We start from the raw sequence: 24,807 nt of genomic DNA, 5'->3' as shown, positions 1-24,807 counted from the left end.
AAACACGGCAGCCAATTACGCCAACAAATGGAGGAGTCCCGCGGTAATGGCTGGGGTAATTTAAAAATTGTGGGGTGGGTGGAGGGGGGGGTCATTAGGTGCCGCTGCAGCGGCCTGAGGAGAGGTGGAAGGTTTAATACTTATTCCCCTGCCTCCCTTTCAGCGGCGTGATCTCCATTCTCGTCGCTGGTACGGGGCGAGCTGAGGTGGAACGAACGACTCGGCCTTTTGTCGGGAGGCTCAGAGCCCAAAGAGGTGATTAAATGTGCCGGATGATTATTCCTAATAACCCATCACTTCACACGATTTCCATAAAAGCCTCTGAACAGCCACAAAAAAAAAAAAAAAGCAGAAGAAAAGAACGCATGTTAGAATGTATTAGTGCTCCTTGCTGATTGGTTTGGTGACCAGCAGGATCAAAGCGGATCCTGACAAAGTGCCTGTTGATGATTTGGATTAAAGGACGTGAGGGAGCCTGCAGGGAGAGCTTTTGGTTCCTGCACCTCAAAACGTGTCAGAGAGCGACTCAAATCCACAGCGACAGGCGATGCTTTCTATCCGACATCTCACATCTATTTAAAGTTAAATGCAGATTCCTCTCCTCTCTGCATCCGGCTGTGTGGATCAAGGAGTGTTGTTCAAAGTGGTCTTTGCACCCTCTGAGATCTATTTAACGCCACAGCGCCGAGTTTATTTCAATATCCCACCAGCCGAGTGACCGTCTGGCAATTCATCCGAGACCGATCGGCCTCAGCGGGGGGAAAGCGGCTCGTACGCGACGCTGCTCCGCAAAGTGCTGCACTTCTTCCCGCGCAAAGTTTATGAGACGCCTGTAGTTTCCCTCAGTGATGTAAGATTTAGCTTGAAGGACTTTAACTTGTTAAGTTGTATTTTTACATGAATCGGCCTTGTGCTTTTACTTAGGAAAAGGATTCCTCCTCCTCCTCCTTCCACCTGCGTCGAGTCCCATTGGCAACACCAGCGAGGCAGGAAAGTAGTACCCCCCCCCCCCCCCCCCCCGAGGCAGTTTACACAGATTATCTCTCACAGCTTCATTGCATAGAGAGAATTTAAAGCCGACGGCAACAGCTCAACGCATGAAGAGGACATGAAAGGAAGAGACAGAAAGATTCCGTCTGCATTGTCTTCATAGCTTTAATCTTTATAAACTCTAGAAAATGTCCTCTTGTTCTTTTTCTGGCCCACTTCAGTGTCTTGTCTATTGTTAGGGATTTAAGCCAGAAGTGCACCCCTAGTCATAGAATTATAGTACGTGTAATAATGTTTAGTGTTAGAATTATAGTTTGTGTGTTATTAGATAATAGTTATTACATTAACATGTTAGATTAAGTGAATGCAATTTCAATCAAACACAATTCATAGTCATTTAAATCATATAAACACTGTACACATTAACATTCTGTCACAATGTGATGTTAAAACCTGGGGACGGATGCCAATTGCCGTTCTTTATGGATTTCTCCCAATTTTATCCCCAAAGAGGGTTTTTTGGGAGTTTTTTCTCCTGTCAGGTAATAAATGAACAACTTATTGCAAGGCAGCCGACTGAGGCAAATGTCTTGAGAATTGAACCACATGAACTGTTTTAGATCTTATGATGAAATGTGATGAACGGTGATCATTAGTGATGGGTTGTTGTAATGAAAGTGTACTAGTTATAAGATGAAGACTTAAACGCTGTATGCTTTGTTAAATTCACTCATTGGGGCATAAAGCCGAATGTATCTACATTGAGTGCATTGGAATGTGAGGGACAGCTAGGACAGAGAGGTTTCAGGTTACAGCTGCAGCTTCACACCTCGACGTGGAAGGGACAATGGAGGAGGTGACCCTTTGGAGAAGAGGCCAATGACATTCAAATGCACCAAAGAAGACACACCTCAAGAGGTTTCAAAGGACCATGGCGGGGAAAAGACTGTTAGATCTTCTCCTGCAGCCGCATTGATAAGTCCCTTCAGACTTGCTCAGAGAATTCTCTATTTCGCGAAATATTCCACTGTTCGCTTAGTATTTCACTTTGTAATTGTAATCCCTAATACGTTGTTCAGTTATTAAATAACTTTTGATTTTTGAATTTAAACGAATTGACTCATTCGTGTCCTCGTTTCCGGCCGGGACGAGAACAAAGGATTGAGTCCTCCCTCGAGAGCTTCCGAAACCTTAACACTATCTTTGTCGTTCTAAATGTCACCCGTTACTACGCGCAAAGCACAGATGTGTTTTAGGAAGTTGGCAGGAGAAAAAGCATCTCTTCGTTCTTTTTTCACAGATTATTTCTTCATCGCCTGTGAAAAAGTTGCTGCCGCGGCGCCCGGTGACATCGGCCGATCACAGTGAGCGTCTGCCATGTGATCCAAGGAGATGGGAAGACGCTCAATCGGTAGATCTTACAGCAAGTGACGTCCTCGAACGTACCCTCATCCTGCCGTTGCGGATGGCCGGTCCGTCCTCGGCCAGTCGCAGGACAAAGAGGTCCATCTTGTACTCGCGGCCGCCGCGGATGCTGAAACCGAAGCCTTTCGCGCTTTTCTCCAGCTCCACGGTGAAGAAGTCAAAGTCCTGCGACAGCTGAGCCGCGCGGGGATCAGGCGCCATCAGAGTCGACGCGATCTGGAATAACAAGCGGACGACAACGGAGCGAGTGCGAGGTCAACGAAGCGCGACCCAGAACTTATTTAATATTAGCTGTGAATGCTGCTCAACAGTAACGACAATATAGACATTAAACACAAACAACAGCAGTGAGTCAGGCTTCACTTCTGGACGGAAAATAATGTGTTACAAAGAGAATAGAATTGAGTAGACGATGTCAGCTACAGTCCAGAATGGAGGTAATGATGGAATATACACAACAATAATATATAGAATTTACACTAATGTAGTAGAATAGGAAACCTTTTCTTTCTTTTCCTACTATTGTCATGTTTATTCACCTTTAAAGTGTATTCTTTGGATATCAATCAATTTAGAATGTTTTAAAGGTCATTCAGCTTCATATCGGAGGGATTTCTTGCAAATGGAGATAAAGACATTGTGAAAAATCTGTTTGTCATAAACCTGAGGGACAACGTTTTTCACTGCAATAATGACAGTAATTTGTGCAGACGAAAAAGCAATAGCAGTATATTTTTTCGCTCTTTCAGAAAATAATTTCATTAATTTATTTTATTTTCCTACATGTGCTCTTACATTTTTAACGCTGGGCTGCTCCTCAACGCGTTCAACGCAGTTTCATCAGTTTGATTTCATATTCCCGACTTTGATGTAATATTCTGTTTTGCTTCCTTACTTGGACCGGCGGCATCCGGTAATCCGGCAGGGTGAACTGCCTGGTGTCGGCGGCGAGCTGCCTGTAGTCGAGCAGCGGCGGGTGCCTGTAGTCCAACGTGGGCGGCTGCCGGTAGTCCGCCACGGGGGGGTGCCGGTAATCCACCGGCGGCTGCCGGTAGTCGGTGAACGGCGGCTGGCGGATGTCTGGTTTGACGTCTTGCCTCGCCTTCACCTCTGACCTGTAACTGCCAAAGCAATCGGGGTGAGGGAAGCGATGGCGGGAGGACGTCCCTCACCGCCAGTCGTCGCTATCTCGCGGCTCGAAGTGACGGCGGCTCGCTCTGCGTTTTGGTTTGCGCTGACAAACATGAAACAAGAAAGTTTCTTCGCGCAGCCCAGAAAATGTTCCCCGATGAAAAACAAGTCCTCTCAGGGGCGGCGGCGGAGGCCCGAACGAAGCGACGTTGACGACTTTGGAACCATGTAGTTCTCGGTAAAATATTCAACGAATCTCTATCAAGACGAAATTGATGTAAATAATTTAGCGGGTCCATAAGAGTTAAGTGATGTTATACAACAAGCAGAGGAGGATGAGAGAAAGATAAAAGGATCAGAGGATCCGCGTCGACGGCCGGTTACCTGCTCTCGTGGGCGTAGGTCGGAGGCGGGGGGGCGGGCGGCTGGGCGGCGGGGCTCTGGTGGGTCGCTGGGCCGGGGCGGTCGGGGTCCGTGCCCGCCGGGCCGGGCTGCGAGGCGGCAGCGGCGCCCGGCTGGGTCTTGGGACTGTGCTGCTGGGCCATGGGGCTCTGCTTCTCCGAGGTGGGGGCCGACGGGGGATTACTGATCTCTGGGAGTCACAAAGAGGGGACAGAGTAACGGGACGGATCCCACCGGACTCCTCTGGTTACCAGAAAGAAGTGAATGATTTATTAAACATTGTAAACATCAGCTTGTGGTCTCAAGCGTCTTCTGGATGTTCATTTAGTAAAGTACGGTTCGTTTACTGTCAAATAGAACATAGAGCAGAGTGTACTTTAGGGCGGGGCTACCTTGTGATTGACAGGTCTCGCAAAGTAGCCCCGATGTCTTATTGAGAGTTTTCTTGTACCAAACTCCACTTATTACATGTCTATGATTATCATTTCATAAAGATGATGTGGTAAACATTTCCCAATTCAAACATTTATTTATCTATTTATTATATTTATTTATCTATAAGTATAAGTCTGGTACTAAACTTCTTTTAAACTGCAAACATCTGGCTCTTTAGCTGCTAAATGCTCCGCTATCTTCACCAGATAGCCGCACATGTCAGTCAGCACTTTGCTACCGAGTAGCTTCAGTACACTGGATATTCTTTTCAGCATTTCTGCAGGAACAGCTGCCTGTTGGGGATGAAAAGGAGGCTGGGAGATGGGTGAGAGAGAGAAGAAAAAAAAAAGAGTAAAGCTGCGAGAGGAGCCCTAAACTCAACATTAAACTCCATAAAGCCGCTGCAGATTGGCTGATAATCCTGTGTGCGAGTCTCACTGATCAAACGCACAATAACTAACAAAACAGAAGCTCGCTCCACTCCCACCAGTGGACAAAAACTCCACGCGGAAAGCTTTAATAAGTGTTATAATTCTGTGCGAAGGAGAAAGTCTACAATAGGAAAGTAGAATCAAACCGACCATCATCATCAGTCACTACTCGCACACTTTGTCCACTTAGTAATGCAAACTAACAGCGAAGTTCCAGCCAGTTATCTGTACAAAGTGGTCAAAAGTGATTTCAGCATTAGAATCCCTCGGCAACCTCTCGCAATGTCACCGCCAAACTCTTTTTAAAGCCCTCGCTAAACTGCAGAGGGGAGAGGAGCGCCGCTCACGGGCGTCACGCCGCGTTGTGCGTTTGTGTGTATGTGCGGGAGGCCACGCGTCCCTCTCACCTTCCTGCGGTACGATCCTCAGCGTGACGCCGAGGCCCGCGTCCTTGATGAGCTTGACGATGTCGGCGTGCGGCATGCTGACGATGGACTGGCCGTTCACCGCCAGGATCCGGTCGCCCACCTTCAGCTTGCCGCAGCGGTCGGCCGGGCTGCCCTCGATGATGCGGCCGATCTTGTGGGGCACGGCTGTCGCGAGGAAAAACACGACGCGCGTGAGGCGTGGGCGACTCCGCACGCGACCCGGGAGCGGGTTTCCGGTTCACGCGACTCACCGTTGGCGCCGGCCGCCTCGGGCCTGTTGAGCGAGCTGATGATCACAAAGCCGAAGCCTTCGCTCTCCTTTCGGTTGATGACGACGTCGCTGGGTAGCGCGTTGGGGGCGGACGTCCTGTCTGGAGCGCCGGCGGCGGCGTTGCCCGCGGGCGCCTGGGCGCCGCCGATGCTGTTGGCGTAGGTGAAGTCGCTGCGAGGGGAGCTGTGCTGCGTGGAGACGGAGCCCGGGCTGCGTCCGTTCGCCGGGCAGGACTCCCCTGGGGGGAGAGCATCAACACATATCTGGAGCTAAAACCAGGAAAATACTCTCATACTATTAAGAACAAGTCATACAATCAAGATGGAACCGAAGAAAACGCACAGCAGTGTTTTTAATACAAAGTTCGTATTGATTAGAACTGAACTGTGCGAGCGACGGGAGGCGGATCCGGTTAAGGCAGTTATTCAGTTCAGTATCTTGGTTGCCAACATCGGGGTCGAGGCGCCACAAAGGGGTCACAAGATTGACCAGCAGGGACGTCAGGTGATTAATTGGGCGGGACTGAAAAACCAAGCAATCGGTATTCGTTGTTTTTGACGTATTTTAATCTCTCTCCAAATAGAAAGATGTATTTAAAACCCCGTGCACTACTCTTTGAAACAGCGTTCTGTACTTTATGAAATATACAAATATCTCAATCTTCCCTTTTAACAGCCTGTCAATCATTCTTTGCGTTCTTGTTTTGAAATGACGGCGTTTTAAGATTCTTGACACTGTGCTGTAAAATAGTTATGAAGACACATAACGGCTTTGGAAGAAACTAAGGAGGATTCCGCATGTGCAAAAACCAATTAATTTTTCCTCGTGAGGAATCAGCAAACAGCAGAACAGAAGCAGCTGTCACAACCGGGTGGAACCAGTCTAAGAACGCAGCGTTGTGTCAATCCAGCCGGAGCAAAAACAACTTGTGTCGCCACGCGGAGCAATCGCACCCTCCGCTGCTGCTGTTGGTTTGATAGCTCACCAGAAGCAGCGCGGCGCCTTTTGACGCCACAAATAGGAAGTGACGCCGACATTTGTACCGGTAAAAAAAAAAAAGTACACATGTAGCCCCTCCCCCTTACGCCAACAGGGGGTCCACACAGCTGATTCTGGAGGTAGAAATGTTTTTCTTAAAAAAGGGGGAAAGAATGGTATAAATTGCGGTGGAGCTGGCGGAGCACAGAGTCACCTCGCAAAGCGCCCGTGGGAGTCAGACAATTAGGATGGAAGTGAGAGGCCACAGGTATGAGTCAGTCGGGAGCCTTTGGTGAGATGAAATTGACAGAGGAGGAGGAATGGAGTGGGAAGAAGTGGATTGGTGAGAAGAGTGAGTGTGTGGGGGGGGGGGGGGGGGGGGGGGCAGTCATAATGAGAACAGGGGAGGCTGAAGTTCACATGAAGAAGAAGGTGCCAAACCCCCCCCGTCTCCTGCGATGAAACGCAAAGAAACTGGAATGAGGACCCGAGAGCAGAGAGTCAGAACAAGAGTGGGCTGGAGCGTTTGTAATTACTCACAGAGATTAGCGCCTCGGTGTTCTGAGTGATTTAACGCTGTTTTTTGCCCCGAATCGTTACAGGGGAGAAATAAAAACTGGTGGCAGCGGACAGGGAAGGAGGGGAAGGACGAGCCAGCGTCCTATGCACCTGCTCACCTGCTGCCTGCAGCCTCCTCCTGACCACCAGGTTCACCTGGCCGTTACGCGCCGCCCCGTGCATCAAGTCGATGACGTACCGGTGAGGCTTCCCCACCACCGGGATCGCGTCCACGAACAGCAGCTCGTCGCCGGGCCGCAAGCGCCCGTCCACGTCCGCCGGACTCTTCTCGATGATCGCCCCGATCAGTATCTGCTGTAACACGAAGACTGTTACGCACGGGAAGCAGAGGGTCCGGCCTCTGAGGGTCCGCGAGGTGTCACATGCGGTGGGTTGTTAAGTCGTTACTTTAACAGACAGCAAAAGACATCAGAGCAGCCAGAGCCAGCACTCTCTCAAGGGGTCAGAGGTCAGGGGTTAGGTGTACAGTGTGTGTGTGTGTGTGTGTGGGTTAGAGAGGAGAAAATGACAGGGTTCCACGCCCATCGCCATACGAGCCTTCTCACGCGCCTCCGGACTCACAGGCTGCCCCGCCTCGTCGCCGCCCAGCACCCGGAAACCGAAGCCGGACTTGTGCCGGCGCAGGTGCACCTCCATGTCCTGGTAGTCCGCTCCTGGGGCAACGAGACCACAGGCGCCATTCAAATCCGGTTATCGCCTCACTTCCAGGTCATGAGCAGTTTGTTCCTGAACAGTGTCACCGTGGAGGTGTTTGTGTTTTACCTGAGCAGTCCACAGGGTAAACCGTCCTCGGTTGGCCAGGTTCTAGAAATAAAAAGATGTGGAAAGCACCCATAAACAAAAAAAGACACGGCCGTTGTTCGCGCGCACACATGCACACACACACACAGCAGGCAAACACATTCTGCCATACAGGCTGGAAGGCTCCGCCTCAGAACTAATGTCACCGCCAAATTCCAGCGTCGTCCATAAAAGTCAGGAAGTGCTTAAGGCGTGTAATGCAGCCGTCCCTTATTTACAGAGCGAGGTGGGCCGCGGGCGCTGATCCGCAATCAGGGGCTTCACACGCCGCCAACGGCGAACTCAAACTGTAAGCGTTTTAATCACACCGGCACACAGCGGGGCGACGCCGGAGTGACACCGCGGTTTCCACGGAAACCACGCGCAGTGGTTTGTTAGAGAGCGAGCAGAGTAGCAAGGCGAATACGTCGAATGACTTTCACAGCAATTATTATTAAAAAGGCAGAAGAAATACGACGCAGACGGATTATTCTCACCTCGAGGTCCATTTAAAAGCAGTTCTGAGCCCACATCAACTTTCTAATCACCAGCAGTTTGCACCATTGTCATTGTAGATGTTTTAATATTGGGTTTCTTTGCGCTGTGTGAGCTGAGCCTTGAATCCAACCTGTGCACATAAAGGCTGACAGTCTGTCAAAGGGAAATGAACAGTTTGCTCACAGCGCTCCACCAGGGTGGGAAAAAAAGGTCCCGCCCTGCTTCACCCACAGCGGCGAGAGGGGCAAATCTCAAAATCTGCCTGTTCCTGAACCTTTCATTGAAAGGAAGACAAACGGCGTGTCACACTGATCCCGGTACATCGGAGGAGAAGGAAGATACGAGAGAAAGAGCCCGAGAGACGCAGGTTTGAAAAGGAGACTTTCTGACAGCCACGTCCTCTCGGATATCACGTGCGTGAACACCAAGTCCAGCGCGTGGAACGCTTTCGCTCTTCCATGTCAGCCACGGCCACCCCGGAGCCCGTCTCTACCGCGGATCGCTTCTGAAATCCACCCATGAAAAATACAGCTCCGTATAGACCAGCTTATATGAGAGAGTTTTTTATGGTGTGTCAGGATGACAACCTAACAAGCATTATGTCCTAAAGAAATCAGCTGACGAGTGTTTATTCATTCATTCATCTCCTTGTACGATGCGAGCTGGCAGGACGTGGACGCCTGAATGTAAACATCCCTCCAGTCGGTAAAGAGGCTGAGCTCAAAGGTGGATCGAGTAGCCGCATATTTGCACATTTGAACATCCTTTTTTCGCGAAGCTTCAAAGGTGAACCATACAGAATCCACGACTGAATTTGTGTGTGTTTGGGAGAAAAAGAGAAGTGAAACCTCCGCTTCACGTCGGCGCCTGAGAGGACTGTTTGTCCGAATGTTGCACCTGCAGCATCGGCGCCGGTACTTACGCCTACTCTCATAGATAGCCCTGGACTTCTCATAAAGGTCAAAGGGGTCTGGTTTGGCCGGGGCCGCGGCCTCGGAGGCCCTGTGGAGATGGCGTGCTGGGAAGGGGGCGTTGTGGGGGATAACTGGGGCTGACGGGCTGGTCTGCTGGGACTCCCACTGCTCCAGCACCTGCAAAGCACAGCAGCGGCATGAGGAGTCAATACTTCCCCAAACACCTCCTCCGATTCTTTCTTTGCTCTGTAACCGTTCGCTCATCCCAGCCGCTCGCTTCCCCTCGTCAGGCTCCCCGTTCCCTTCCCGCACAGTTTGAGATGATGATGATGATGATGGCGGCGGCAGATTTTATCGGCCGAAGCTTCGTGAGATGATGCTACTGCCTAAATGAGCTAGTTTGTTAAGAAAGTTCATGTGAATGTTTTAAGATTATTTTTAAAAGGAAAAGCCTTTTAAGAGGGACTTAAATATGCACAAGGCACGATAAACATCTGAATAATTGAGGCTGCTTAAAAATTCCCGCGTCCCATCGGCTGATGATCCTGAAAAAAATATTTTATGTTAATTTCAACAAAATTAGATGGTTTAAATGAGTAATATTAATAAATAAAGGGTTTATTATATCCATAACATGTTCATTTTAAACGTAACGTTAGCTCAACCTGTAGCCCCGCGTACCGTGATTAAAGCTAACGCTAGCTAACAAGGGGCTGGAGACATTGCCAGATCAGGTAGACGCCCGGTTCTCTTTTTAAAAGATAAACATTGAGTTTTTGGTTTTATTCACATCGTGTAGCGGTGCAAAGAAGCCCGAGGGTTGCCAGGCAACCAAGAGCCGTTGAGAGGCGGGGTTTAGTGAACCATCCAGTCGTGGCGGGAAAAGGCGGGAAGCCGGACAGTTCAACGTTAGTGAGGTTAGTAGTTGAAAACAAGCGGAAGCGGCTCCAGCCGTGGTGTCCGAGTACACATAAGCTGCCGCCGGAGCCACGCGAGCGTTGGAGGCGCCGCCGCCGCCAGTTTGGACGACACCAGTCGGTCGGCGCGCGAGCCCTCGGTGCGTTTCCCGATGAGTCGGGCCGCTCCAGACGCAGCGAGCAGATCGCCCGGGACGACACGTCGACGTGTCGGAGAGGGCGAGAGGCGGATCCGCGGGGAGCCACCAGCTGTTGGCAAAGCGCCACCGGCTGCTCGCGGCATCTGGTTGTAGATGAAGCGAGAATAACTATATGCGGTTCCTCCCACTCGGTCTGTTTGATTGAGGCGGTGGTGGTCAGATGCACGGACGGCTCCTTTAGATGACATTCGTGAAGAGCACCAAGTTGCCGTTGGGAGTGTTGGACTCGACCGGCAAATCTCTATAAGCCCTCGGGAGCTGCAATCTGAGCTCAGCCGTAGGTCGACGTGACAATTAGTCAATTCCCCGCTCCCTTATTAGGCAAATACTTCCATAGTTTGTTCCCAGAGCTGCAGAAGTCTTGTAACAAATGATCCCCAATTAAACTGAGAGCGAACGTGCCGGGGTTCACTCGGGTGGGGGTGTCCGAGGTGGGGCAGCCACCAATACAGCGGAGGCTTCGATGCGTGGTTACGTCGGGTGGATGGAGTTCTTTCTGTGAGCTCAGGGACAGCGGGTGATACTTGTGAGTATTTATGATTTATGGGGGGGGGGGGGGGGGCAGAAGAGGCCTGGAACAAAGTGAAAGATAAATAACGCGGGAGTGGAACGAAAGCGCTTGAAGGCTAAAATATTCGCAAAAAACGTTGTGAAACTAAACACGCATCCGGGCCAAAACGGCCGAGCAGCACTCCGCCTGCCACATAACTCAAAGGCCCCCGGGGTGCGTAACCCCGAAGGAACTATCCCGGCTCCGAATCAAGAGATCAAGAGACGAGCTGTGTTAAGAGCAGCCACTTGAACTTTCCTCGTCCTCCGGCGATGAGGAAAGGCAGAGTATCGAGGGCACACGTAGCGAACCGTCAGTGGATTAGTGCAGCCGGGGAGGGATTGAAAAGTCATTTCTAGAACTCGCAAAGAGTGTAAAATAAAAGATTAAAGTCACTCTGATCAGCACAGCAGAGTTTGCACACCGCAGCCATTGGGACTAAAGTGAAAACTGTATTAATGATTAAAAAGGGCCGGTGCGCGTTACCTGCTTGGGGCTCTTCCAGGGTGAATAGTGACCTGAAATGTTGAGAGAACAAAAAGATGCTTTAGAATGAATGAGATGAGGCGGATTTATTCCTGCAGAGGAAGCTGATTCCACGGTTAGTAGAATGTAGAAAAACAAAAAAAAACAGAATTACAGATAAATCAAAGGGAAATAACAATGTGACACAAATGAGACGCTGTCAATGGTAGAAAGGACAAAGAAAAAAACCAACAACCATAGGACGGCAAATTAATGTGTAAAAAAAAAAAAAGGTATTGAGCAGATGGAACTGATTAAACATGACAGCAATCAATAGGTGGCATAAATGATATGAATGAATGAGTGCGATGGATTCGAGTTGTTGTCTTAAAGTCTGACTTGATGATTTTCTTTTTTTCAATAAAGGCGAAATGCAGGGAAATGAATGTCATGATAGAATTAACTGATTATTTGGCCACTTACTGCAAAGTTATTGACCATTTAAACATTCCCCCTTTCACTTTCCTACGCATCGTTCTTTGACCTTTCAATGACTCTTTGCTGCTTACAACGTTGCTCGAGCGAACGCGCAGACGTCTTTCTTGGATGGTGAAAGAAAACAATCGGCAGCAGCTGAAGTCATCAAACATGTGCTGCAGCGCCGTTTCTGTTGTCAAATCCACAGGAGCATGTAAATAAAAAAACACGCTCCATCTTCCCGAATTATGGAGCGACTGCTCGAATAACGCGCCAGTCCTCCCAGTCGTCAGAAGAGACACAAAGAAATGCAGCAATATTTGTCAGCTCATCTCAGTCGAAATGAGCCAAACGAGATTTAGATTTATTTAACGGCATTTCAAAAGGACTCAAAAGGACATTTTGAACAGCATGACGTCAGTATTTCACATTTCGCTCCCAAAGCAGGTCAATCAATGAAAGGCTTTCTGTCCAAAGGACCTACGTCGGGTTACATTAGCCGGCGCGAAGGACACGGCGGGCGGAGTCGGCAACGACGGAGCGCTCCAACCGAGTAGGTGACAGAACCTTAGCTGACAAGGAGGAGGCATCACTGACCGGGGCGATCCTCGGGGTGCAGGCGCTGTTAACTCAGCCGCACCAGACATTTACTCAGACGCTGGTGTCAGAGTGGCTGAGAGCTGAGGAGGGGGCGACAACAAGAGTGAGTATGCGAGAGAGAGAGAGAGAGAGGGGGGGGAGCTGTCCGTGGTGCTGAAAGCCTTCAGACTCACTGCTGAGCCCCTGCATGTGAACCCTGTGGTGTCCAACTTGCACTTCACCTCAACAGGCCAAGAAGTCCTCTGGTAAGTGCCCCCCTTTTTTGTGAAGCACGCCGGGTCGGGAAGGGGGGAGGGGAGGTAGGGGCAGAATATCTGAGTTTTCACATCCCAAACCTCAGACCCAGAATTCCAATTAAAGCGTTCTGAAACGAGAGCCTTTCTGCATTAACAATGCCACCCCACCCTCCACACCCCCTCCCCAAACGGACAAAATCACTTGACACACATCCTGCTGCATTGCTTCTCCCATGCAAAACGCAGATCTCTTTCATTTGGATGGCAGGCTAATACCAGCCCTTCAACCACGATAACACTAGAAGACTGCTTGAATATTTCCGCCCTCACTGGATACGAGTCTCCCTTTCATGGGGGAGGCTGGCAGCTTCACACAGCAAAAAAAAAGCAGTAAAAGCGATTCGATCCACTTCTATTAAAATGGCCGTCCGATGCTCGCCTGATGTCCTCCAAAACAAACGTGGAAAACAAATGATTTGCAGGGCACGCGATTGAATATAAATGATCTTGAACCTCGTAAACGGCACAATTGATTTAACCGCGGCCATCAAACACCAGGCAATCACTCCTTATTTATCACAACTCCAATAGGAGCGCTTGATTTGTTCAAGAGGCAACCCAGGTTTCTGTTTCTCCTCCAGCTTCTGCCTGTGATCTCGTTTTGATTGGCGACACGGCTGAACACCGTTAGCTTCGTTTAACTTTTTCCACTTCTGACATGATCTAATCTCAGCGCCTCGTACATCGTGCACGAGGCCTGGCTGGCTGTCTCTTCCCGCGGCCGGTCGGTTGCGATATCGACCCCTGGCGGGCCGGCCCCTTGGGGGTTCGCTAGGGGCCGAGATGTGAGTATGAACACGACCGCCGGTCTGCGCTCTGCTGGCCGAGAGCCGAAATCATCACTCTGCTTCGTCTCTTTAGTTTCCAACCATCCGCACACACACACACACACACACACACACACACACACACACACACATCCAATGAATCACTGTCTCGTTCCACACAGATTCCCGGGAGGCTGGAGGAGGGTCGGTGTCTCCATCTCCTCCATCTCCTTCACTCCAAAGAAAGACCTTCACCTGAGGTCTGCGGTGCTCGTTAGAGCAGCACGACCAATCCCAGGCGCAGGTTCACACATAACGGGCAATCTGCCTCTGATAGTAGCAGAGTTTATGTAAGAGCGCGGGGGCTCGTCTGCAGAAAGCTGCTTCGGGAAGCAAAAGTGTGTGTGTGTGTGTGTGTGTGTGTGTGAGAATCAAACCACGCGGCTCGGCGTGAGTGGAGAGCGGAGAGCGGAACGCTGAGTGGTCGAGCGCACACGTGAACGGGCTGAAAGTCGAATTACAACCCCGGTGTGACTGCTGGAGAGGCGGCGAGGACGCAGCCTGTTGATGAGCTGGGTGGCCACTAATGAGGGCTGTCTGCCATGCACACACACATGCAGACACACACACACACACACATGCACGCACACTAATTACTGGTGATGAGAGACATGGTGCCAAAACGGCTCGGGAGTCAAACGCGAATTTAGGGGATGACTAAATATCATAACTGCGTTACGGCGGGAGCTTTTCAAGGTGATGGCGTGTAATTGGCCGGATGGATGGATCGGAAACGGCACAATGTTTGGACAGCGGAAACGTTACTCACAGCCGATAGCGAGCAGATTAGATTGTTGGCGAGAAAATCTGCCCATACGGGCGATTATTTCTTTGTTTCAGGCCAATTTCTAACAGTGCTAACGAGAACTCGTAGAGTGGAAAATTCTAAATGGTGTTTTCAAACTTTGTTAATGACATTTATAGCATCTGCGTAAATAAAATAAGAAGCAATTCAAATGAAATACGTTGTGTGTAAAAATACCAAATGAGGGAAAAGGTTATGGTAAAATAATCCAGAGCAAAAGAATGGATTCTTATTCATTCAAAGATACAGAAATAAAAACTCTTACATTTACATTGAATTTTTGGTCCACTTCTGCTACTTTGTCTCTTTTGTTGATGATGTTGATGTCCGTGTCTCAGATCCACACCAGCAATGATAACTCGCCGCTGCTCTTCGGGGCCGTTTGCTGTGTCCATGACAACATAAAGCGATACGAGCTCCGCTGAACAGAGTCGGCGGCTCGCCGGCGCTCCGTTTTTTAATTCTCACTCCAGTTGCACCGTCAAAACATTTCTCTGCCGCTTCCTACTTCTCCTTCTTCTCGGCGCCTCTGTTCATCGCACACGTTCGCATGAAACCGGAGGCGTGGGAGAGGGCAGCGATCATTGATGGAGTCAGAACTGTGAATCCCATTCGTGGTGTCCGAGGCTGGACATTCGGAGTCGGCGTCGTCATGGAAACGGCATAAAATACAGCGATTAAAGGGCTGTTAAATGTGTAAAATGCCACAAGTTCTACTCGACTGGTCTGCTAGTCTAAAAAATAGAATAATGAAATCACAGTGGCTCGGCTCTCCGAAGAGGTTGTGCTTCCAGGTGAGAGGGAGTGAGACCAGACGCTGGCGTAGGACATCCCTCCGGCAGCATGGGGACAGCTTTACTACGACGTGGTAAACGCTCGGCGATGCGCTCGCGACTCGCCTTTCCAAGATGGCCGGGGAGAGAAAGTGAACCCCAAACCCTAAATTGGGAACCGCCGCTCAAAGCGAACATCACACCTCAAGTCTACACTGTTTTCTCCTTAGTGCCACTTTGTACGATGCCAACAGGCACGGATGTGACACTAAGCCACTTCCAGATTCGGAATAACGTCATGAACTATGTCATGCAAATAAGGATGGCCTTTGTCTCCACGGGCAACGGGAGCGCTCGTTTCCCACATCTGAAGAGCCGCCGCGAGTGCTGGTTCTGAGGTCCTGGCCTAAATAATTGTATTTTTCCGTGCAATTTATGGATGAGAAAATCATCGCTGCTAGAAGCTCATTTCTTCATTCTCTTTCCCCCTGTCGGCTCGCTGCTCTCTGGCAGAGTCACGGGCAGCCTAATAAAGAAATAAATGGTAATAAAGCCATTCAGAGGGCGCCGCTGACCTTTGCGGGGGAGTCTCGGTGGTGTCCGTGGCACCGGGCAGTTGGCATTGTGATCGCTATGTGACATTACAAAACACAAAGAGGCGAAACACAGAATGCGACTAAATAAATTCACACAAAAGGGCGAGCGGCATCCGTTCCCCGGTCCAGTCGGCGCGCTAAAGTGCGTCGTCACAGAAAGTCGTTCAACAACAAGTGTGTCGTCGCTGGCAGGTGAGCGACTTTGCAACAATGCAACAAGAAGGAGAGCTCGGTTTGGGGGCCCTCTGCGGCGCACACACAACTTCCCTTCATTGAACCATGCACACAGGAAAACAACGCACACTACTACAACTACAGACACCAAGAAATCACAACGCTGTGTGTGACTCAGCACTGAGTGCACGGCATAATTACGATTGTCACAGGGCCACACGTTCTGAAAAACACACACAGTAGACAGCACTTCAGAGCCATTTGCAGTGTAACCATATTTTCTTTGGGAGGACTGTGCTTCTTTTGACAGGCATTCATTTTGGGGGGTTTATGGGCTCACAAAAAGAAGACAGGAAATGTGCCACAGATTGGAAAAGTGACATCAAGAAGAAGCACATCTAATAGTCACTTTGAGACGGACTCAATGCTGCAAAAAGCACCACACGCGTGTGTGTGTGTCAACCACTTTGGGTTATGAGTAAGTGAGCGGAGCAGAGAGGCCTCGTACACACACACACACACACACACACACACACACACACCAGATTGAAATGCTCGCGTCGAGCCGACCATCCTTCCCACCGTCTCCTTACCTGCTCCGCCCCTCTGCACCACCAGGATGGTCTCCGCTCCCACGGCACACTCCTTGAGCAGCTCCACCACCTGGGCGTGGTCGTATCCCTGCACCAGCTGCTTGTTAATCTCCACAATCAGGTCGCCCTCGCACAGGCCCGGGCAGCCCTGAGGCTCCAGCACCTGTTTGACCCGCTGGCTGGCGCCGCTGTCCGCGATGGTGAAGCCGAAGCCCTCCGGGCCCTTCACCATGGTCAGCGTCAGCAGGTCCCCCTGGGTGGCCCCCGACGACGCCATGGAGACGCTGTCGGGAGGCGTGGCGCCGGTGGCGGGGGGCAGCGAGCCGTCCAGGTGGGTGTCGCCCGGGTGGGGGGCGAGCAGCTGCTGGGCGCCCCCCTGGTCCTGGCCGGGGGCGTCCGCGACGAAGCGGGCCGTGCGGGAGAGGTAGTCCAGGTAGTTGTCGTAGCCCGTGCGTCCGTTGACCATGACGGGCCGCTGCTCCATGATGCCCAGCGGCGAGATGATGGTGGTGGTGGTGGTGGTGTTGTTGTTGGCGTTGGCGGCCTCCTCCGGGTCGTAGGGCAGCGGGTAGCCGCGGCACAGCACCAGGGTGACGCTTTGGCCAATTGGCACCGACTGGAAGAGCTTGACCACGTCGGCGTGGGTGGTGCCCAGGACGCACACGTCGTTGATGTAGACGATGACGTCACCTGGACGGACGGAAAGGTGGTGGTCAGGTGTGGAAAGGCTGAAAACGCTGGAGTTCATCCAGAAGCTCACAGGAGAACGCCGTTAATAACCTGCTAATTACCAAAAATCTCGGATACTAGAGATCTGAGGGGGGATTTGTTAGTTATTTCTGGTGAAAGAGGGGAGAATGTAAACGAAAGAGAACCCTCAAAATGTTTCATAAGCAGCATTGCCGGGACGAGCTTCATGACTCGCCAAGGGATCTATTTTGGACCGCTGCACCGACGCATTTACCAAAAGGAACAGACGTTAATGACCCGACGTTCTGCGAAAAAGTCACAGCCGCAATCTATCAGGATTCCACGGCGTTTTGGGAGAACAATGCTGGCTTTTCCACAGAGCGGCTCACTCTCCGTGTGATAAACGACCGACACCGGCTCACTGTTTGCTGCGGCGCGTACGGATAGAAACATCAACGCGCTACTTCCATCCCCTTGACCTCAAGTGCAGCTGCTCGGCCCCGGTGTGCGTTTGTGTGCTGCAGTCCCAACGCCATCATGTGGAGCCACGAGTTACGCTGCCCATAAAGTCCCTTTCGTGATTAATGAGGCGGAAGGACAAAACTCTGCAGTCGGTGCACGGGCCTGTGCACGCACGCACACACACACACACACACACACACACACGCGGTGCTTGCGCAACGCTGGCTTAGCAACCTGCACCTTACCACACACACATCGTGCATATGCACTTTTTTGGATTTCCTTGTACCGACCGCAGTGCGATAGAGAAGATAAAATCTGGATCAATTGGATCCAGTGCTAATAAATGCACCACAAACCTCTAAGAATTGTTTGTCCGTTACTCATTTGACACCTGAGCCATCTTGATCTTGAAAGTAGGTCCGCCATCCTTTTCAATAGATACAATTCTTTGGTGCCTTTTAAGTTCTTGTTTAGCTGCATTCGAAGGTCGGTCGCGTATTTTCCCGCAATGAAAAGCAGAGACGGGTTTGTTCGCCGTCGCGTGTGATCCACGCCGGAGGCTTACCTGTGGCCATCTTTCCGTCAGCGGCGGCCGGCCCATCGGGGATGACGCTCTTGACCTGGAGGAATTCGTCCGGCTCGTCGCCCCCGATTATGGTGAAGCCAAAGCCCATGTTGCTCTTCTGGAGCGCCGTGGACAGGAAACTGCCTTTCAGCTGAGTGGGGTCCCGCGTGAACAGCGGCTTCTCTACAAGACATCACGAACAAACACATCAGCCAAACACACACCGGCCGGCGCGGTGAACGCTCCACAGAAAAGGACCTCAAAGCTGGTGCAGGGCAGTGCTCACAGGGCGCGGGGGAGGGGGAGAGGGGGGCTTATCCGGTCAGACATGTAGCCACAGGAAAGGCTGGCAGGGTATGATCTTAACTGCGGACTGACTCGGAGTGATGCTGAGGGATGCGGGTGTGGCCACCGTGCAAAGGAACGGGAGCAGCGTCGCTCCGGCTGCACGCGACAAACTTGGCATCCGCTGCTCTGCGCCCATGCTGGGACACGGCGGGCAGGAAGGCTCCTTCGGCCCCCGTCCCGGAGGTTCGGGAGAGATGACATGCTGTCAATCAGGGTGCAGCTCCAAGAGAAGATGGTCGACAGAGTAGAGGGAGGAACTGGGGGGAGGGGCGGGACGGGTACGGGGGGGGGAGGAGGCGGTATTCTGGAGGCAGGAGCGCTGTGTGTGGGAATGACAGGATCTCAGCCAACAAGCTTAGTTCCACTCAGCCAAGCCTCCCGTCCCTTTTCACCTCGGAGGGAGACGTGGCCGGCGCGCCGCTTCTCGGCCCGGAGAGCGATTACGCTCTCTCTGACCCGCTCACGCCGGGGGCGGTCGGACGCGCCGCGGTAAACGCTCGCCACTCAAATCCTCCAAAGTGCCTCGAGCGTAGAAGCTTGCTCGCGAGCCGGCATGCTTTGCGGCGAGGCGATCGGGGCGCCAGGCGGCCGCCCCGGGCTTCCCTGGTGGCCTACTTACTGACAAAGTGCCACAGGGAGAAGCGGCTACACGCGGGCTGCTCTAGCACCACGGTGCAGGCCGTGGTGGGAAGCGGCTGACGCGGCTGCTGCTCCTGGTGGTGCTGGTGGTGGTGGTGGGGGCACAAATTCATCCGCCGGGTCAGGACGTGGCGGAGCGGCGAGGCGTCGGCGGAGGACGACGACGACGAGGCGCAAGCGGCGGCCCGGCGGCACGCAGTTGGCGAGCAGGAGAGGTCGCCGAGGCTGTGGCAGCGCTCGGGCGCCGCGCCGGCCTGAACTCGGGGGGGTCGGGGGAGGGAGGCGCAGGGGCTGCCATCCTCCACTGGCACCAGAGATTGGAGCGGAAAAGGAGGGAGGGAGGGAGAGAGGAGGAACGTACACAACGTGTAACCACGGAGACAGGCTCTCGCCGACTACTACGTTTCTATGGAAACAAACCTCCACTTCTACAGTCCAGACACTTTCTTTTGTTTTTGTTTCCCCCCCCCCCCGCAGATCATCCCACGGCTGCGGAGAGCGAGCACTGGAATCAGGTACCAACAAACCAGTCATTAAACACGATGACATTGACATTTAAACCCACGTGCTCACTATTAACACGACCATCGGGGGTGAATTCTATTGGAAAGCTTCAGTCACATGGAGAAGTCACAGCTGCCGGGACGTTGAAGGTGCCACATCACACCCGAGAGGTTGGCGACACGGTTGGACGTGAGTGAAAGTGATTTTGTTTTGAAGATGTCTAAAAAGCCTTTTCGGTAACACGTAACACGATCGGAACCGCCGAGATGTTTCCGTCTGCAACCACAAATCTATTTCTCTTCATTTTCAAATCGACTTTGTTAATAAACATTTAAAAATCAATACGCGAAGCTGATAAAGCAGTAAAACTTGATGACGAAATAAGAAAGCCGGACTGCATCGCTGTATTGACTGAGATACACAGAGACAGATAATAAGTGTGATGAATAACTCTGGCCGTACCTCTGTAGATGGTGGGAAGGGGCAGTGAGGACAGACCCTGGCTTTGCATCTGCTGCTGCTGCTGGAGTCTCCTCTTAGCCTCCAGCACTGGGTTCTCAAACTGGGTCCTTCTGTTTATGTGGCTGTGACGACGAAAAGAAAGCAGAGCACATCTCAGGTTTCCCTCCCTCCACGCTGCATTTCACGCAGATCAGATCAGAAAAGGCCGGCCGCCGCCGCAGCTATCGCTGTGATGATTAATTAAACGGGTTACGTAACAGACGTGCATGCTGGGTAAAAGAGAAGGACAGACGTCTCATGAGCAGGATTCTGTGAATCAAACAGACTTCCTTCAACGTCCCACGTGGTTCTTAATTCAGTCAGCAGCTCGGAAGACGACTATAAGTAATGTCGTTTGTCAGTATGGAATAATTAGTCATCATTAGATACTTCCACACACACACACACACACGCGCGCGCAGTCAGTCTCTTTATCTTTTAATGAACATCCCGGTATCATGCTGCTAATTACAACACAGCGGGACTATATTTCTTCTACATAATTTCAAGGTCCGTGAGGTTCTTTCATGATATTTACATGACGGAGCGAGCCAATAAGAACACGTCTCTCTCTCTCTCTCTCTCTCTGTCGTGTCATTCTGGAGGTTTCCATGCGTCTCCCCCTGCACCACTAAAAATAGGGTATAATAAAAGTGTTTTCCGGACGGGACGGATCACACGGAAACACGAGCGAGCGCCGCGAAACAAAAGGGAACATGATCAATACGTTGGGTACAAAGCAAAAGGAAAGCCGCTGCGTGTTGAAGATGCGGCCGACTTACTCGACATAGTAGCTGCCGTAAATGGGGTCATCGATTTTCTCCCAGCCATATGGAAGCTCTGTGGGGGGAGAGAAAAGCAGCAGTGAGACGACAATGATGGAGAGGCTTGTTTATTCCATGAACTTGAGGCACAATATTGATCTTTCACGATAAACATCTTTGTGGAAGAGTCAGCTGACAGCGGCATTTTACTGTAATTAAACAGGATCCTGATGGCGCCGCGTGAACGGGGAGAGGCCGCTGCTGAATGTTCTGAAATCGTATCTTTTACGTGTGATGAGAACATTTGGAAAAAAAGTCTTCTCTCAGCAGCTTGTCACATGGATTCAAAGAGGCTGTTTGCTCTTCTAAAGCTGCGATTTGGAGTTACAAAATAACAGCAAATATCGATAGATCTTCCGTCGCTGAAATCTTTACGCTCTGTGCTGTAAATATTAGGTTTTGATGTAACAGCTCGACAGAAGAAGACGCACAAACCCGACAACAAGACGACGTTTGAGGCTCTGTGACCTGGAATGCTCCATGCAGGTCACGTTTTTCGCTTCCCAGGATTAGCATTGAAAAGGCCCCGATGCCAAGAGGAAATGTTTTAGCACAGCGGCGTGAACCCGGGGCGCTAAGCCGCACGCCCCCCGTGGTCATCGCATCCATCACCGCTGCTCGCCCTGGTTTAGGGACTCAAGAGACACAGAAAAATGCCGGCACGTTGCTGGTGCCCGTGCTTCCTTCCCCTCCTTCCTTCCTGTGAACACTCCTCAGTTTCTTTTCTTTTCCTACTCGGCCTGTTATAACAAGTAGCTTGCGGAGGCTAATGTTAGCGATGGTCCCCGTGCCTGTGATGGACAGTTATCTCTGGTCTGTGTGTGTGTGTGTGTGTGTGTGTGTGTGTGTGTGTGTGCCATAGAAAGCCAGCACTGCTCATCTTGTGTCCACGGAGGAAAAAAGTCCAGCTGGTGTGAAATTTACAGGAAGGAGCTCTATGATGGAGCCCTGAAGCCAGTGGAGGAACCTTTGCTCTGCCGTCGCTGGTGGAGGGCCGTTTACCACCAGCAGGAGGATATTACCCACAATTCCTCTCCTCCGGCGCCACTCGGTGATATCGCTCTTAGTTCCCCCTCCGTCCCCATCGCGACCGCGTCCTTCCTCGGTCGAGGAGTCTCTCATGTCTCGTGGTTTCATGCTTTCATTTCAGTTTTTCTTCCTCTGGTCGGAGGAACCAGACGGGCCTCGGCCAGTGCAGCGATTCAACCGGTTGAAGCGAATCAGCCATTTGAAGATTAATATGATTTAATTCACCGTTGCATTCAAGCAGTGAGCTTACTGTAAAAAAGTCAAACCACAACTGAAAATGTGTTCATGAAATCTAATGGCTACGGTGGGAAGTGTAATGAGAATGAAATACAAAATTGAGGGGGCTGTTGTTTCGAGCCTTGGACCCCCCCCCCACCCCCCCCCTTATCCTACTGCAGAGCCCTTCTCTTTGCAAGTACAATCCAACCTCAATTATCTAAACCTCAAACTGAAAGCTAAGCAGGAAAAAAAGTCTTTGAAATGTCACCACGGACAAAGACAATGTGTCAAAGTTACAACAGCGGCCATAATTACCTTCCTGAAATGTCCCTGAAATCACACATTTAGTTTTTAATGGTAGAAAAACTGTGAGTTTGACATCGCAGAAGAGGAAATGCGCCGTGCCCGCTGGCTGGTTGGCTTCTTCTTCTTCCATCGAACTTTTCACAGAATATATTTAAATACTTTTGGGCCACACAGTGTGTTTCTCTTCTCTCCGCGCACAGATATTTTAAAACTTGAATGCGTGACAGACATGCCTGTCACGTTACCTGGGGGGGGGGGGGGGGGTAGATGTCCGATAACCCTGTGTGTGTTTCCATGCGCCGGCTGCACGGTTCAAGTCTTTAAGGGGATCATTAAGGAACCATTACATCTGGTCTGTGACGGGGAAAGTCGATGCGACGGCGCCGACAACAAATCAGCTGAATCGCGTCACTCACTGACAAAAAAGCACCTGCGCTTTGGAAGGAATTCCTGTCCCCCACATTCCCTCCAGCGCACGGTCCCACTGGTGTCTCCGAGCGAGTAGACAATAGCCAAGCTCCGGAATGAAAAGGAGAATTAAAATAAAGAAGTGGATTCACAAGCTCGTGGCTTATCGGGACCTTCCAGGGACAGACGGACGTACTGAAGTGCGACCTGGCACTTATTGACTCCTCTTGTCTGGAACCCCCCCCCCCCCCCCCCCTCCCCACATACGTCTTCCTCTTCGGCCGTCCATCTGCAGCGCTGCGGAGTCAGACACGGAGCAGAGAAAGTGCGTCCTCAGTCCCTTTAGTTGGGTCTCAAACAGGACGATTATGTAAATATGTTCCCGTCGATTCCACAGAATTATGTGTTAAGAACTTAAAAAGTTAAGTTTGGGATGTTGGTGTTAAAAGCAGCGATGGGATTCCGCCTGGCTTTACATTGCTGGGGGGAAAATCTTCTCATCATCTCATCAAACCCTAACGTGGGAAATTGCATCAAAATAAGTCGGTACGGAGTAAATGTTCCAACTTATTGTATTCGCAGTAATTTCATGAATGTACAGAAAACTAATCTGCGACAATTTTCACAATCAAGTTCATCATCATTCATTATTTGTTGTGAAAATGAAAAAATTAAGGTTTCTGCTTTGTTCAACATGAATATTTGCAGCTCGAACCTTTCACATTTAAACATGGGAGCATTTAATAAAACGATTTTGATGCAACGTGTGATACTTTTATCTGTAGATTGTGAATAAAATAATTAGAGAGAATTAACACTGTTATTAGGTCAAAGCTCCTACGAAGAACCATCTGACGTAGTTGATTCTGGGCGATCCCTTTCGGACCAAACCTATAATGTGTCTGAGCACCACTTTCCCTTTAATTAATCCCTCACTTTACACTTCGCCCTGATCGATCGTCCGTTGCATCCAGCGGGACCACGAGGGATCCATACATGTGCTTAAGGAAACACACCACGCTGTAATGTGAAACTAGTGTGTTGTTGTTGCCCCACGAGGCTCAAACACTCAAACGCTCACTTCACTGAAAGACGTGAGGAATAAACACACCCGTATGTGGGTTACTATTTTAAGCTGCGGATTAATACGTTTTTATCAACGTTAAGAAGTGAAGGGACAAGTCACCCAGTGCACGTGATCAACGGCAGTATCATCCTGCATCAACGCAGCCGGACAGGAAATACACATCCCGACGTCACCAAGCTGTTGCATCACAACCTCGATACCATGTGGATCCATTAATGGGATCCAATTAGTGTATCAGTTGACTTGGATGCACTTAAACAAATCCCCCGCAGAAACACCGACAGCTGATTCGGCGTGCGCAGGTCTCACACACACACACACACACGCACACACGCACACTCTTTTTGAATCCTCCCTCCAATCTCAAAGCCTCAGGCGTGCTCTGCTGGGGATGTTCTCAAAATACACACATCAATCATTTTGCAGACAGTCTCTCCCCCCTCCCCCTCTTCCTCCTCTCCCGCTACTCCACCCGCGACTGCTGCAGGAGTCTCAAGGTGAAGGAGGGCGCCGCGTCTCTGCCTCTATAATCCCTCACCTGTAGGACTGCAGACACACACACACACACACACACACACACACACACACACACACACACAAAAACCCTTCCTTCAATAAATAAAACCATAAAAGAAAAGTCTGAGTTGGGGGCGGAAAGGACGCGTGCAGGTTTCACACTCGCTGGGA

General features: G+C 50.8%; 1 protein-coding gene across 19 annotated transcripts in view; it reads right to left on the bottom strand.

Annotated features, from left to right (window-relative positions):
- magi2a (membrane associated guanylate kinase, WW and PDZ domain containing 2a) overlaps positions 1-24,807 on the bottom strand; it is a 95,036-nt gene that overhangs the window by 5,733 nt on the left and 64,496 nt on the right. For 6 of the 19 annotated variants that reach the window (XR_013467284.1, XM_078100421.1, XM_078100411.1 and 3 more), the window contains 14 exons: positions 21,030-21,087; positions 20,209-20,330; positions 18,256-18,438; positions 16,536-17,225; positions 11,416-11,447; positions 9,271-9,439; positions 7,833-7,874; positions 7,608-7,723; positions 7,169-7,364; positions 5,494-5,751; positions 5,222-5,407; positions 3,931-4,138; positions 3,311-3,536; positions 2,437-2,631 (listed from right to left, as the gene is read on the bottom strand). Coding sequence is in view for 16 of the 19 variants with exons in the window: in XM_078100421.1 (XP_077956547.1) it covers positions 2,437-2,631; positions 3,311-3,536; positions 3,931-4,138; positions 5,222-5,407; positions 5,494-5,751; positions 7,169-7,364; positions 7,608-7,723; positions 7,833-7,874; positions 9,271-9,439; positions 11,416-11,447; positions 16,536-17,225; positions 18,256-18,438; positions 20,209-20,330; positions 21,030-21,087 (2,681 nt within the window). In the remaining 3 variants the exon portion in view is untranslated. Of the gene's footprint in view, positions 1-2,436; positions 2,632-3,023; positions 3,537-3,930; positions 4,139-5,221; positions 5,408-5,493; positions 5,752-7,168; positions 7,365-7,607; positions 7,724-7,832; positions 7,875-9,270; positions 9,440-11,415; positions 11,448-16,535; positions 17,226-18,255; positions 18,439-20,208; positions 20,331-21,029; positions 21,088-24,807 lie in introns of those variants that run through there. The other 13 variants (XR_013467285.1, XM_078100412.1, XM_078100428.1 and 10 more) reach the window with 10 other exon arrangements.

The sequence above is a fragment of the Gasterosteus aculeatus genome, chromosome 4 (genome assembly GCF_964276395.1).
Source record: "Gasterosteus aculeatus chromosome 4, fGasAcu3.hap1.1, whole genome shotgun sequence".
Classification (NCBI taxonomy): Eukaryota; Metazoa; Chordata; class Actinopteri; order Perciformes; family Gasterosteidae; genus Gasterosteus; species Gasterosteus aculeatus.
Note: the sequence above shows the minus strand (reverse complement) of the source record. Positions and strands in the feature narration are given on the sequence as shown.